Source organism: Grammomys surdaster, unplaced genomic scaffold, assembly GCF_004785775.1.
Source record: "Grammomys surdaster isolate TR1022 unplaced genomic scaffold, NIH_TR_1.0 334, whole genome shotgun sequence".
NCBI classification, from domain to species: domain Eukaryota; kingdom Metazoa; phylum Chordata; class Mammalia; order Rodentia; family Muridae; genus Grammomys; species Grammomys surdaster.
This window is the reverse complement of record NW_021604753.1, coordinates 3,041,995-3,057,863: the sequence shown is the minus strand read 5'-3', so window position 1 is coordinate 3,057,863 and position 15,869 is coordinate 3,041,995. Positions and strand designations below refer to the sequence as shown.

At 45.0% G+C, this 15,869-nt stretch overlaps 2 protein-coding genes across 6 annotated transcripts in view; both read right to left on the bottom strand.

Moving 5' to 3' along the window:
* The window catches only part of Txndc11 (thioredoxin domain containing 11), a 56,985-nt gene extending 51,123 nt beyond the window's left edge, over nt 1-5,862 (bottom strand). For all 3 annotated transcript variants that reach the window (XM_028778341.1, XM_028778343.1, XM_028778342.1), the window contains exons 1-2: nt 5,498-5,862; nt 586-802 (exon numbers count right to left, since the gene is read on the bottom strand). In XM_028778341.1, the coding sequence (XP_028634174.1) occupies nt 586-802; nt 5,498-5,739 (459 nt within the window). In that variant the 5' untranslated portion in view covers nt 5,740-5,862. The remainder of the gene's footprint in view (nt 1-585; nt 803-5,497) is intronic.
* A 3,024-nt stretch (nt 5,863-8,886) lies between these two features.
* The window catches only part of Zc3h7a (zinc finger CCCH-type containing 7A), a 36,060-nt gene continuing 29,077 nt past the window's right edge, over nt 8,887-15,869 (bottom strand). For all 3 annotated transcript variants that reach the window (XR_003712787.1, XM_028778323.1, XM_028778324.1), the window contains exons 20-23: nt 13,524-13,632; nt 12,823-12,956; nt 11,176-11,339; nt 8,887-9,761 (exon numbers count right to left, since the gene is read on the bottom strand). Coding sequence is in view for 2 of the 3 variants with exons in the window: in XM_028778323.1 (XP_028634156.1) it covers nt 9,572-9,761; nt 11,176-11,339; nt 12,823-12,956; nt 13,524-13,632 (597 nt within the window). In the remaining variant the exon portion in view is untranslated. The remainder of the gene's footprint in view (nt 9,762-11,175; nt 11,340-12,822; nt 12,957-13,523; nt 13,633-15,869) is intronic.

The following is a 15,869-nucleotide window of genomic DNA, read 5'->3' as shown; positions in this document are numbered from 1 at the left end:
GTTTTGGTTTTTCAAGACAGGGTTTCTCTGTGTAGCCCTGGCTGTCCTGGAACTCACTCTGTAGACCAGGCCGGCCTCGAACTCAGAAATCCACCTGCCTCTGCCTCCCAAGTGCTGGGATTAAAGGTGTGTGCCACCATCGCCCAGCTACACCTGGCAATCTTTAGTCTTTTTATTCATAAATTTTTCCTGTATAAACATAGTAGAGGAGTACTTCAAGTTGTCTATTAATTCCATACCTGCACCATGGCCTGTGTGCCACTTACAACATAAAAGAGTTAACAAGCCACATAAACTGGACATGAGAGGGCTGAGGTTCTTGGTCGCTACTATCTTCAGTGCTGTATCATACAACCTGGTATTCTGGGCAAGCACACCATCTCCTGAAGCCATGGAGCTGAATCTCACTCTTGCCCCTTGACCACCACGACAGGACCCTTCTTCCTGTTTCTTCACAGGCTTTGCACCTGACAAGGTTCCAGAGTTTACCTGGATATCAGTGCCAGTCTGGCACAATTTCTCTGAGGGGCCATCCTCTCTAATACAGATTTGACAATCACTGCTTGGGTGGAAAGCACATATTACCTGATCTGAAAGCCGGCTGGCTGCCTGCTCAATTTCTGCCCTGGCAGCGATGGACTGGCCACACCATGGGGCATAGAAGAACAGTACCACCACCTCAGAATCCTGGCGGACATGGTCAGCATAGTCCAGCTGCCCCTGGAAGAGGTCAAGGATCGGAGATCTCGAGGAGAAAAAGCTGACAGGCGGCTTTGCTGGTATTATCACGTCTTTTGCTCGACTAAAAAAGAGTAAACACAAACAATTTCTCCACTTACTTTTTCTCTTCCATTACAGCTTTGTATGGAAGAAGAGAGAAGATTTTTTTTAAGGCTTCTTTTGAGTAAGAAAGTAAGTATTTGCAAGTCAGTGCCCTAAACAAAAACCAATACACTGTGCTAAGGCAATACCTGGCTGGGACACTACAGATGCTGGGCATTGTCCCTGCAGGTGTGGGTTAGGAAAGCAGTAAAGAATGACATGACCCATGGTCTCATCGCCCACAACCCAACATTCCGGCATCATCTCCTTAGTCTGACACTCCACAAAAGCCACTGATCTCTGGCACTGCTGCTACTGCTCTACAACTCCCGGAGGAGGAAAGCATACACACCACCATGAGTGCAGTTCCTATGGGAGAGATTTACAGTTGACTCAACTTTAGAAAACATAATTTACTAAGAGGAGTTGACCTATATCTATCCAGAGCATTTAGGGAAACGCAACAATAACATAGACTTCTACACACAAACACTAATCCAATGGTGAGAAGGGTGAAGAACAAAGGAGGGCCCTTAACTGGAAAGGTTCCCGGCAGTCAAAGAGGCCACAGTTCTCACATTAGGCACGTGTGTACAATGCTAGGGCATAAAGCCCTGACCACAGCATCCTAAAACAATACATTACACTAAAAGAAAGTAAAGGAGCAAAGAATAAAACCCAGAAGGTATGAAAAAAAACTGTATCAATAATCACAATTTAAAAATATTAAGCCATTCAACTAAGAAGTGACTACTAGTACAAAACAAACCCCAGTTATTTATCATCTAAAAGAGATATTTTTTAAAATATAAAAACACAGAAGCCAGCACTGAGGAAGCAGAGACAGTATCAAGCACCATCCTGGGGTACACAAGTATATCTTATTTCAAAAACCGAATTAATGAATGTTAGAAGTAAGCATAAAGGCTGGCATGATACATCATGTGAATATTCTTACAATTAAATACTACTAAAAACTGAGAAAAAATACAAGCAAGAGCCAGCAAGATGGTTTAGCAGTTAAAGGCTGAGGACCTGGGTTCAATCCCAGAGACTCACATGGTAGGAGAGAACTAACCTAACGCAAGTTGTTCTCTGACAACCATATATTCCCCAGACAGACAGACAGACAGATGGACAGATGTTGCAGAAGGAGCAGCAGCAGCAGCAACAACAGCACAATGTCCTCTTCTGGCCTCTGCAGGTACCATGCACACACAGTGCACTCACTTACATACATGCAGGTAAAACTTGCATACACATAAAATAAAACTTTTTTAAAAAGGCAAATAAAAATCTACTAATATATACCATAACTTGAGTGAATCTCAAAATAATTATGCCAACAGGGAAAAAAAGGTGGATATGAAGGGCCATAATGGAATGGAAAACAGAAAAAACAAACAAACAAACAAACAAACAACAATTCAGTTCAAAGGAACAAACTTACTTGTTGAAACATTTCCTCACTGTGGTCTACCTATAGTGGATACTTCCCTAACCTGAGAAGTGCAATCCCTTATACAACGACTCAAAAATATGAGGACATGGCAGCTTCTGACGAGGTGGTAACCAAGTATTTCTTAAGCTGAGGCCTGAATGACATATAAGCAGACAACTGTGCAGAGAGGTGAGGAAATGTGTTCTAAAGAGATTCACTGGTGGAATTAGTTTCCTACCATTCAAATCCAAGTTAAATTGGGCATGAAGGCACACACTTATAATTCCAGCATTCAGACAGTAAGCTCCAGACCAGCCTGGGTTAAAGTGAGACTCAAATACAAAGCCAGGGGGCTGTTAAGAGCTCAGCAGTTAGGAGAGTACCTACAAGAGCAGTACCAAGTTCACTTCCCAGCACCTGTGTGCCCAGAACCACCTGTGACTCAGGTTCTAGGGTATCCAATGCCTCTGGGCTCTGTGGGCACTTGTACTCATGTGCACCCACCCACACATATGTGCACATATACATAGACACATAATTTAGTGTTTGGTTGGTTGGTTGGTTTGGTTTTTTTCACTCCACTTGAGTGGAGAAGGTAGTAGGATCAGGAATTTTGAGTTTGAAATCACCCTGGACTACATGAGACCCAGTCTCAAAAACAAACAAAAAGAAAAACTACACACTTAGCATAAAATAATGCAATCTGGGGATAAATACAGGTGACATCAACTTACTATTTTTTACAGGTGCAGAGGAGTTCTTAAAGTTAAAAGTCAGATAAACACAAACCAAACAAAAACTAAACAACCTAGAAAGAGAAACATGGCCCTCTGCTCTACCACAGACCCTTTTCATCTCTCAACTTTTGCTTTACATTTTTCAAAAATTATATGTAAATCAGAGACTTCCTACAACATTTAAGTTTATGCAGCACATACAAAACAAAAAACAAACAAACAAACAAAAAACTAGAATTGGTTGTGAACAATAAAGACATATTTATATTTAAGAGAAAAAAAAAAAAGATGGCCAGGCATGGTGGCCCAAGCCTTCAGTCCCACCACTCAGGGATGCAGAGGCAAATGGATCTCTGAGTTTGAGGGCAGCTTGGTTTATAGAGTGAGTTCCAGGACAACCAGGACAACACAGAGAAACTGTCTTAGGAGAAAACTTGTTTACTGTCTGTGGATTTACATGATGTGTGTGAGTGCAGGCATTCACATGGAAGTCAAAGATAACGTGAATCTGTTCTCTCCTTCCACATGAGCCCTAGGATCAAACTCACATGGTCAGGCTTGTAAGTGCTTAGCCTACTAAGCCATATTGCTAGCTTGTAAATTCAATCTATATGAAATTTATACCTTAAACCTCCCTTCTAAAGGCAACTATACACACATGCTGCTTTATTCCTAATAAACATACACAGGAAAGCAAGCAGAATGGATTCATGGAGACTGGGCAAAGATGGGAGGCCCAAAATACCCACAGTAACTAACTCACTGTGGTTCAACTCCAAATCCATCTTCTTAGAGACCACCTACTCTGAACTCAGCTAAGCACTGAGGAGGGCAGTCATTTATTTCAGACTTGTACTATGAATAAAATTAAATTTGAAAAACAGACCCAATGTATTCCACCTTAAGCCTCTGTCCTCATTAAAGATCTTAAAATAAGGAAAGAGCAACAGAAATGCCATGGCCAGTTGTACCATCATATCTTGACACCATTCTACCAAATAAACTCCCTAAAAATTCATCTGAGTTTATGAAAAAGGCTGTCCTATTGCCAGCACCATAAAAAGGTGTAGACTGCAGGTTCACTCTCCAGCACCACAGAAAGATGCTTCAGGATGTGAGACTACCGGCTCACTCTCCCGGCCAGAAGCAGTCAAGGAGCTCATCCTGCCAGCTCCCCAGACTGATTTAGACTTCGATCTTCCTGCCGTCTCAAAGGTCACTTCTATCCACTAAGTCACATGTTTTTGTCTCAGATCAAACACAGAGCACTGTTTTCACAGCTGGGCAAACTGAAGTCAGTCAATTCTTTGACGTTAATCTGAATCCAAATGCCAAGTTGCAATATTCCACCTTGTAAAATACTTTCTGTATTTTCCTTATAAAGACAATAAAAGTCTAGTTGCTCAAGATAAAAAATTCAAACTCCAGGCCAGGTGTGGTGCCACTTTTAGTGCCTTTAATCCTGGTAGTAGCAAAGCACCTAACACACTGCACACACTAAAATATTGGTCTCTTCCCCCTAAAACTCCCAATTTTTGACCCATCTTGACCTTAGGGATCTCATATTGTGTTCATTACACTCAATCTGTGCCCAGATGAATCTCCTTCCGGACAGAAGTGCCATGAAGTCAAGTGACAAGAGATTTTATAAACTGCAATCTTAAATGATATAGTGATGATCTGAGGAAGAGTACAATTGAAATATAAGCCTTGTATCTATGCAATTTCCTGAAGGGAGACACATTAGCTTCCATTCTTCCTAAACTCCAGCCTACTCAGGCCTTTTTCAAGTTTCACAAAAAGACCAAGCTTGGCCAAACTCCAGATCTTTGCATTTAACTGTTTTGTAATAGATCTTACCCCAGATCTTCCACCACTGGCCCCTTCCTTTCCTTGTGTAAGCTTCTAATGCCATTTCCTTACGAAGGCCCTTTCTGTCCTACCCACCCTCATCATCCTACTCCCTGCACAACACTTATTAAGGTCTCTGAAGTGTCTGTTTACTGTATATCATCACCACAATGGGAACTCTGGGGAACGAGGATTTTCGTCTTCAGCATTAATGGGTGCCGACTACAAAACGTGCACTGTCAATATATCAAGTGCGTGCCTGGATTCTCCAAAGCGACTAAGACCCCTAAATGGCTTGTGAATCACCACACCGCAAGCATTAAGGAAAATGGAATAAATTAAAACAGAGCAAGAATTGACATGTGCACCCCAAGGGACCTCAACAGGTGAGCAGTAGCTCAGAAACATGGCCAAAGCCCTCAGTACATAATTGGTATGGAGCAGCACCCTGAAACATCTCCAGGCGGAACTACGACAGTGGGGGACAGCGGACGCCGGGAAGGTCAAGCCTATGGTCGCAGGCAAGGTCAGGCTCGACTTCCCCGAGGAAGACGTACATCCCCCCGACCTCGGAGGCCTCGAGCTGACCCCGCGCAGCCGGGCTGGCAGAGCTCTGAGCGCGGAGTCCGAGTCCCGGCAGCCTCACCTGCAGGTGAACTTGAGGGCGAAGAGCAGGGCGCAGCCAAGAGCCACGGCTCCGCACAGCAGCTCCGGCCTCTGGCGCGCCATAAGCGAGGCGCCGCGCAGCCCGCGGCGGATCCGGCCCTCGGAGGACGCCGCCGCCCCGGCCGGGCTGAGGGAGCCGGAGCCCTGGGGGCCGCCACCCTCGTCCTCGGCGTCCTCGCTGCTGTTCCCGCCGCCGCCGCCGCGGCCTCCGCATTCCGACATTACATGCTCCCCGTGGCCGGCTTTATACTGCCGCTGCCGCCACCTCGGGCCCGGGGACCCGGCCCCGCACGTCGCTCCCGGACCTCGCAGCCAGCAGCGCCCACTAACCCGGACTCTCCACGTCAGCCACACTTCAGAGACGCACCGCCCACCGACCCGAAACCTGCGCGAATGCTAGCTTCCCGCGAAGCCACGCCTTTTGGTGCCACGCCCCCCGAGCCTACGGAGTCTGCGCGGGTGCTCGCAGCACTGGCGGCCGCGTCACCCTTTCACGGGTCCCGCCTCTCTTGTACAGACTCTGCGCAGGCCTGCAGTCACTCACGCTCGACCCCGCCCTTCATTCCGGACTGCCAGCCCCTACATCCGGAAGCTAGTTGGTGATGTCTGCTAGCGTGTTCTTCCGTTGATCTTTCCTTCCGTGCACGCTTCGGCCCCTAGTTGTTCCTTGCTCGACTTCGGAGCCGTGATTGTCGCTCGTGCTCTGGTCGACAGACCCTGCAGGGCATAGGCGCAGTGTGTTATCTCTGCCTTTCAGAAAGGGGTGCGAGGGAGCCTCGTGCAGAGGCGAGAAGGATCGGAGGACACAGTAATGAGACGGAGACCGGCCTGCTCAGCACCATAGTCTGTCTGCACCAGTGTAATGAGGGTAGTAATAGCGCTGCATGCCTTCTGCTTCAGTTTCTACTTTCAGGATTCTACCTTGACTTCTTTCAACGATGGAATATGATGGTAAACGTGTGACCAAAATAAACCCTTTCCTCCCCCAAGTAGCTTTGGTTCATGTGTTTATCACAGCAGTAGAAACTAAGACAAGTACCGATAATTGGTAAAGTAATTACATTCAACAAAATAACCCAGACGTAAGTAGAAGGATGTATATTGTGTAATCCCATTTCTATGACCCGTGCTTGATGGACAAATCCCCAGAAACAGAAAGCAGACGGGATTAAAGCTTGGAAGGCAACGGAGTCAGGACATTGACTGCCTCACACCTAGTATCCCAGCAATAGGACTGCGAGGCCGGCCTAAACTACACTCTCTTCATTTCAACCCCCAAGATGAGGTTTACATGAGTTGTGTATAAGTAATTTTCTAAACCAGGCTTCGTGGCACACAACTGATTCTCAACTGCTCAGGAAAATAAGAGGACCACGTGTACCAGGACTACAGAGATTTCAAGGCCAGCCTGAGTAATTTAATTTAGCAAGCCCCTATTTCAAAAATAAAGTTTTAGCCGGGCAGTGGTAGCGCACGCCTTTAATCCCAGCACTTGGGAGGCAGAGGCAGGCGGATTTCTGAGTTCGAGGCCAGCCTGGTCTACAGAGTGAGTTCCAGGACAGCCAGGACTATACAGAAAAACCCTGTCTCAAAAAAAAAAAAAAAAAAGAATAATAAAAATAAGTAAAAAAAAATAAATAAAGTTTTAGTTGAGGCTGGAAACAAGGCCCAGTAGTAAGAGTACTGCTCTTGCAGAAAGCCCAAGTTTGGTTCTCAATATAGGTAGTTCAACTACCTGTAACTCTACTTCAGGTAATCTGATGCCCTCCAAGGTACTAATGAGCATGTGTAACCCCACAATTACACACACATAATTAAAATCTTCTTGTAAAGTTGGTGGGGAGGGGGAAATAGCCTAGATCAAATGTTAATTTTAAAACCACCTATGTGGGGCTGGAGAGATTGCTCAGTGATTTAAAGAGCACTGGCTGTTCTTTCTAGAAGACCAGAGTTCAATTCCCAGCACCCACACAAAGCTCATAAAAATTTATAGCTCCAGTACTAGGGGATCTGACCTCCTTTGGCACTGGTATGTATGTTGTACACATAAAATTGTAAGATTATTAAACCACCCATGGAGATAACCAAGTCCTAACATGTGCCAGTTAGTATTAGTTTTCCATACTATCAATTGGGTACTGGAGGTGCCCCCCATCTTCCCACACATATACACTACTCACCTTAACAACCTGCAGCTTACCCAAACTCTTTCCTAGGTTTCTAAGCATTCCCACCTCTTGAGATTCATCCTGAGGAAGTAATTCTGACCAGGGGTTTCTCATGGAGCCTCAGTGGCAGCATACCATGCACCCTTACCCACCAACCACAGCCCTACTAGTTTCCTCCCTCCTGGCTGGTCCCTGCCTCTGAAAGATATTAGGGCTGCAGGGAGATGAGCTTTTCCATGTGTCTCATCTTACACAAGCCCTCAGTGGTCTGTCAGTGACCCCAAGATCCTGTTAAGGGTGCTGGACATGCAGAGCCTCTGAGGATCCTGCAGCTCATATCTCTAATTCCAAAAGAAGCTGACCTCTCCCAGCTTATCATTTGACACCAAAGGGTGTCAGTTACCATGAGAACCCTCTTAATCACTCTAAATTTTGAGGCACTAGGGTAGAGAGAAAAGCTGTTTCCTTGTACTTCCAGTTTGCAGCTTATCACTCACTGTCCAAATACAAATACTGTTTTAAAAAACAATCTATGGGGCCAGTAGGTGGTGGAGTATGCCTTTAATCCTAGCACTTGGGAAGAACAGGCAGGTGGATCTCTGAGTTCGAGGCCAGCCTGACCTACAGAGCAAGTTCCAGGTCAGCCAGGGCTACACAGAGAGACCTCAGCAAAAAAATAAATAAAAGTGGTAACTTGAATTCAGTCAACAGAACCTCGTAAAAGTGGTAGGAGAGACCTGATCAGAGTTGTCACCTACACACACTGGCACATATGTATCCCCCCACACATGGTGTGCACACATCCACATGAATAATCAATTAGAAAATAAAACCCAACTCACTTGTACACCCAGGCTTGGGGGCACTCCTGTAATCCTAACTAGCAACTTGAGAGGTGGCGGCAGGAAGATCAGGAGTTCAAAACTAGATTGGACTAAACCATGTAAGATCCTGTCTCAAGCCAAAACGAAAAGATATCTGGTGAGCTCAGCCTAGGGATACAGGCTATCATCACCACTTAGGAAGCAGCAGTGGGAGTATCACAGATTCAACTGCCTCAAAAAGTAAAATCAGCCTGGCATTTAGTTCAAAGGTACAGTGTCCAGTTAACATGTACAAGGTGCTGGGCTCAAGCCCAAGCACCCCACACACAGTTCCAGTAACTCCTGATGGAGAAAAGACCACACCAAAACTATAAAAGTCATCTCTAAAATCTTTTATTACAAGCAATATTGGTCCTTACACTACATAATACCAGCAGTACACATTTAATCTTTCAAAAATCATCATTTAAACAGCAAAAGACCAAGAAATAAAATTTGTGTCAATTGATTATTTTCAAAATATTCTTGATGTGCATGATCATCAGTTCCCTTATCAGAATGAGACATACAAATACAGAAAATACCCATTTAACAGACACTAGTGCTAAATGGTTATTTGGCTTAAAAATCTGAGTTAAGAAAATCCTTTTTAGCAACCTACATACAGATAAGTAGCAGACTTTATTATATTAAATAAATTCGTTCCACTAAAACACATAAGGAATTCCATCTATCCTGTATTCCTATCCCAGTATGCATTATCCTCTCACGGCCACGGCTCTCACCTCAGAGTCATCCTCAACCTTACCCGCTTCCCCAACACACCTCATCCAAACTTCTGTCCAACAGACAGCACCCTGGCAGCAAATCACTTCGCCATCTGATGCCAGTGGCTCCGCAAGAGCTGAGCCAGGCCTTTGTCCTATCTACTGTGGGTTGGTGCTCAGGAGGAACAATCGATGCCAATCAAGCAGAAAATCTGCAGCTCCTCTGCTACGTGCCTTTCAACACTTCCAATTTTTCTGGTCAGTGCTCTGATTGGGTTACATAAAAGCCAGCATATTACTTTAAATCTTTAAACAAAAAACTATATTTTCCAAAGTCATTATCATTTGGGGCAATTAAGTGATCTTTCCGTGCTTTCTGGAGTTTCATCTGTAGGGCCTTTCTTCTTTCTTCCCATTCATGAAGTTCAGCATTTCCATGTGCAAACTTACAGCTGCTTCCTTCTGTGCAGGAGCCATTCATATACCTGTTAGGAGTATATGATGCAATTAGAAACAGGGTCATGTCTCTTGAAAACACATTCTCCTCCAGCTGTGTGGCAAATCTGCATACACCTCCTGCAGTCATAAAGGGGTCGTTTTCACTCTCTTATTTCCTTCTGGGGATAGAACAGAGCGCCTCCTCCCTACTAAGCACATGTCCCTTCTAACCACAGAATTGCCTCGCAGACCCAGTTAGGAAGCATAAGCCTGGGATATAAATCTTTTATGGACACAATATACACAACAGGGAATAAATTAGTACTATCAACTATTTGAAAGTCTCCCATCAGAAAGTCCTGACTATGGCTGGGGCCTTAGCGCAGTGGTGAAGTGCTCGCCTGGTATGTGGACACAGAAGAGGTCACTGGGTGTCCTGCTCTGTCACTCTCCACCTAATTCGAGAATCGCTCATCCAAACTAAGCTATGCTGCTGGGAAGCAAGCTCCAAGAGCCCTCTGTCCCTGCCCTTCCCACAGGCAAACATGTCTGGCTTTTTACATGGATTTTGGGGGCTTGAACTGAGGTCCTCATGCCTGTGCAGTAAGTAGTGCTCATATCTGCTGGACCATCTTTCCAGCCTCAGGTTTGGGGGAGGGGGGGTAGGGTACGTAAAAAAAAAAAAAATTTAAGGATTTTATGATTTTTAAAATTACTCAACAAGATTATTTTTGTTTTCTTGTGATATTAGGCCTTATGCATCCTATACCTCTGATTGTGTCCCCAAGTCAAAGGCTCTAAATTTAGTAATTAAATACAAATGGTACTTTTTTGAAGGAGGGTTGTTTTTTCAAGACAGAGTTTCTCTGTGTATCCCTGGCTATTCTGGAACTCACTCTATAGACCAGGCTAGCCTTGAACTCCGAGACCTGCCTGACTCTGCCTCCAGAGTGCTAGAACTAGAGGTGTGTGCCACCATCACCTAATACTTTTTTATTTTATATGTACATGAATATGCCTGAGTATGTATGAGACCAAAAGACCGTGTCCAATCCCCTGGAACTGAAGTTAAAGGTGACTGTGTGCCACTTGATATATGTAGTAAGAAGCAGACCTCGGGCCTCTCAAACAGCAGCAGGTGCTCATGACTGCTAAGCCATCCCTCCAGCCCAAGGCTATATTCTAAGTTTATATTTAAAATATAACTTAAAGGCCACCTCTAATTTGATGAGCACTGATTATGAGCAGAGACTGTGACAGAGCTCTGAGACTCCAAAAGTGGTGAGGGGGATGTGGACAGGTAGGTGCACCTGCAGATCGTTTTTGGGTGTTCCAGGGCTTACCGGGGCACACACCATTATGAAACTACCTCCCACTTCCTACTCTGTCTACTGACACAATGACCATGGAAGGACCATGTGATCAGCTCTCTCCACAAGGAACCCGCAGGGGCCTACACACCTCTCACAAATACTGAAGTACCCAGTGGGGAAGCGGTGCTGCCAGCAGTACTGATCGTCCTCAGTGTGGAAAACCTTTTCCTTGTGCTTCTCGGAGGAGATGTGGTCTTGCCATTGCTTCTCACTGTTACAGTTCTTCCCACACATCCAGCAGTGGAAGTCCACCTAAAGAGTGCAGGGAGATGTGCTACCTGAGAGCCTGTATCTCGAACTGCTACCTGAGCTTAGTCCAGGCTCCACTCTGGGGAAGCCAGGTAAGGGACATATAACCCAAAATCAGACGTGGTATCAACACAAGACCAACTATAGTATGGAACAGGCAAGGAAGCCAGAGAAGCTGCTGTACGTTTAAACTAGGTCATTGGGAAGGCAGTTAAGTATTCTGGGCAGAGTTAACACCCTGCACAAGGTCAGAGCAGCTCAGCTCTAGAACGACCAGCAGCAATTCTACACAAGTGAGTCTCAACAATACTAGATTTGCATCAGGCACCAGGAAGTAAAGATGCTGGCCCTGCAAAGACAGAAATACACATAAGACATTCATACTCACATGTGTCCTGAGCATACACACACAAGACCAGGACAGACAACAGCCCCTCAGTGGTGATGGACATGGGTAAGATGCAGAGTTGAAAGCAGGAAGCAAGTGTCAGGAACATGCATGCACAGACACCACACACACACACACACACACACACACACACACACACACATGGCTGCAGGGTGCTCAACACATTAGGCTGACTACAAAAGAACACTAGGCACATAATACTGGCCAGGCATGGTGGCTCACATCTATAATTCCAGTGCTCTGGAGGCTAGGTAAAGATGCTTGTGTAAATTCAAGATCAGCCCAGGCTACAGAGTGAACCTCTGCCTTTCATTTAAATGGAGGCAGAGGGGGAGTCACATTACTGATATATAAACATAGAAATACACCAACTGGACCTGGTTCCTCTGAGAAGAGCAGACATACTTCCAACTTTATCTGCAGTACTTATTTTACAGACACAGAGCACTAACATCAGTTAACCAGGAGTGATGGGCTCAAGCCATTCATACTTTCTTTACTTGTTATAAAGGTCTCCCTGTGGAGCCCTAGCTGACCTGAAACTTGCTATAAGAGGCTGGCTTTGAACGCAAGAGATCACCTGCCTCTGATTCCCAAGTGATGAGCTGAAAGGTGTGCATCTCCTCAAGTGTCATTTTTGGCTTTTGAGACAGGTTCTCAAGTAGCCCAGGATGGCCTCCAATTTGCCAGGCATCCAAAGATGACCTTGGATTTCTGGCCCTTCAGTCTGGAACTCCCAAGAGTGCTGGGATTAAAAGCATGCACCACTACACCCAGTCTATACGGTGCTGGAGATTAAACCCAGAGTATTTATTATTCATGCTAAGCAAGGACTCTACTAACTGGGCTAGGATCCAACCAAGCTTCTTTACGGTTTTGAAATTAAGACTTTAAGCAAGATAATTTCAGCACAAGGAGACTTGAGCTAATGGCAAAAAAAAAAAAAAAAAGAAAAAAAAACCCACATAGAAGAAGAAAAGACACCAGAGGGAGACAGGCTGCAGGGAACAAGAGTCAGGCTTTAGAGACAGGAGGAAGGCAAGGCCACACAGGCAGCCCTGAAGCAGTGGCACTTACAGTGACATCAGCATAGTCTGTTGGCATGTGAATCTGCTTCCCGTTGTCTTTGCTACAGTGACTGGCTGTCTCGTCACTTTTTTCAGCTTTTTGGTTCTTCAGCCAGAGTTCATAAAATTGCTCTATATCATGTACTGAAGAAAAAGGAACTGTGTTCAGCAACAACCACAAAATGCCATTTCAACACATACAAGCATGCAGATTGCCTATCAGTTGCTACACCTTCAAAACATGTGGTACACATCTTTACTCCCAGTACTCAGGAGGCAGAGGCAGGTAGATCTCTGAATTTGAGGTCAGCCTGGTCTACAGAGTGAGTTTCAGGACAGCAAGAGCTACACAGAGAAATCCTGTCTCAAAAACCAAAACCAAACAAAGATTCTGTAGTAAAATTAAATTGAAAAGTGAAATGTTGTCTGAAGCACCTCTGAAACTCCATCTACCTGATGGCCACAGCTGATCTTGTCTAGAGTCACAGAGGAACTGAGCTGTCCTGGACAACTTTTAAGAAGGTTACCTATTATATGCAGGATGTAGAAGTACAGATTCATACCAAATGTGGCCTAACCAAATCCACATGAGACCAAGGAGGCTGTGGTCATGCTCCCAGCAAGCAGCAGCAGCACTACTAAAGCTGTGGCCAAAACATGTGAGCTGCATACTGTGCTCACGGGGATCAGGGACAGAGGGCACAAACTTACTTTTGTTATCCTTCATGTAAGTCCACACTTCCCGTTCCTCAGGACTATGAGCAAAGGAACAGTTGCCAACATACTGACACTTTTTTCTGTTAGCAATATGGTTGCATAGCTGTGTGGAGAAAAAAAAATATATGTAATACATACACACACACACACATGACACACACACGTGCATGCATGCACACACACATATACACTAAAGACAGGGTATTGCATAGTATAACTAATTTTACATTAGAGCAAAGTAAGTCTTATAATCAGTGCTAATACAAAATTTAGTACAAATTTTAAGATTAATTCTATTTAAATGGACCATAAGCCCAAAATACATGATAGTGATACCAAATGTTTCTATTTCAGAAAGTTTCCCAAATAACGCGAAGCACAGAATTAAGGAGTACAAATTCCCTACAGAACCACGTACTAGGGATCTCATCTCATCTCTGCAGTGAACAACTGATACCCTCTCTGTCAAGTGGCTACTGTTCTCTTCCCATAATATTCATGATGCCTCCACGTCAGAACTGGGGACAGAAAGAGAACGCAGCTTGCTCCACAGGTTACTAGACAGTGGTAGGAAGCTTCCAGACTCAAAGTGCTAATGACCCACACCAACAGCTAACCTTAGCCACAAGTCTAGATACAGTGTACCTGAAGACACTGCTGCGCTAAACAGGCTAAACAGGGAATTAAGAGGCTCTCCATCAGCAAGCACCCCTCTGCTTAAGTGGAATTTTAACTGACGATGGGAACAGGGAGGCATGGGCAGGAGAATGAAGCGACAGCAATCATCAGACAAGTTTTCCTGAGAGTCACCAGTCTCCAAGAAACAGGAGAACCTCCATCACCAAGAAAGCTCATTCCTAAGTCTCAGCAGCTGGCTGGCTGTGATGCAGCAAAGCCCCTTAATTGCTAACTGGGCTGTGTGCTCTTCACCAGGAACCGGCCTTTCCCACTACTTACCTTACAGAACAGCGACTGCTCAGCAGCTGCTTTTGCAAACCTCTCAACTCTACATTTTCTCCTGGGATAAATCAGTAACCCCACATGAACCGTCTATAGATTAAGCAGCTTGATCACAGACTTAGGTACATTTTTGTTTGGTTTTTTTTTTTTTTTTTTTTTTGAGACTTTGAGAAAGGGTCTATTTATGTAGCCCTGGCTGGACTTAAACCACGATATCCTTAAACTTGTGGTGACTCTTCTTTCTGCCTCTGCCTTCTAAGTACTGGAGTTACAGGTGTGAGCTGCCACTCCTGCCTTATCCAGTCACTCAAAGATAAGGAACTGGGAGTATGAAGCACAAAGCCAAGCACTGTACTGGGTTTCAGAGACTCCCATAAAAGATTACTGTCCTAACGACATAATGATTCCATTTACCAGATAGGCAAATGAAGCCACAGAATATTACAGACCCCCTGTGAAAGAGGGTGCTTCTACTTCCCCAGAATCTCTAACACACACACACACACACACACACACACACACACACACACACACCACATACACAGAGGATTTGTTCTAGGAAAAGGGTCCCTACAACATCTAATATGGTTGGGGGGAAAAAAGAGTAAACAAAGCTACCAAAGTGTTACGTTAAAATAGAGCTCACCACATTCAAGCTTAAAGAAAAACCAACAGTCCTGGGCAGCACCTCTGGAACTACAAAATTATTTGTTGTGGCAGTTCTGGGATTGAACTCAGGACCTCACACATGCTAGACAAGTACTAGTTCTACAACGCAGCCCAGCTGCCCTGTTTTAGCCAACCCTCTAATAACACATCCTCATCCTCATCCTTTACGGCTCAAAATATCAAGGTTCCAATAAATCTCCTGTCACATAAAGGCCATCCGATTCCACTTCAGTTAGAGCAGATCACTGCCTAGCAGAGACTGGCTTTGTGACTTACACTAAGCTTTACAAAGGTACAAGGCACATAGGTGATGCAACACTCATCCTGTGCTTCCTCCACTTTCCCAGTCACAAAGAGGACCATGTACCTGGCTTCTCTGACGATATTCTGGCATGCTGCTCGTCAATACTCCACCTGTCCCTGTCTGTTACACCACACAGTGTGATGCCTCTGGACTCTCCCCACACACTGTCTTGTGAAAAGACAAGACCATAGACAACAAATGACTGCTTGGTTATTGCTATTGCCGTGGCCACGTAAGGCCCTGCCCTCCCAAAACAAGGCCAAGAGGTGGTTCTCTTCCCAAGAGGCACGGAGAGCATGAATACACATCGCTGGAATTGGCATTCTCTTCTGGGCCACCTTAGCAAGTCTTATATCTTAGAGAGAGAGAGAGAGAGAGAGAGAGAGAGAGAGAGAGAGAGAGAGAGA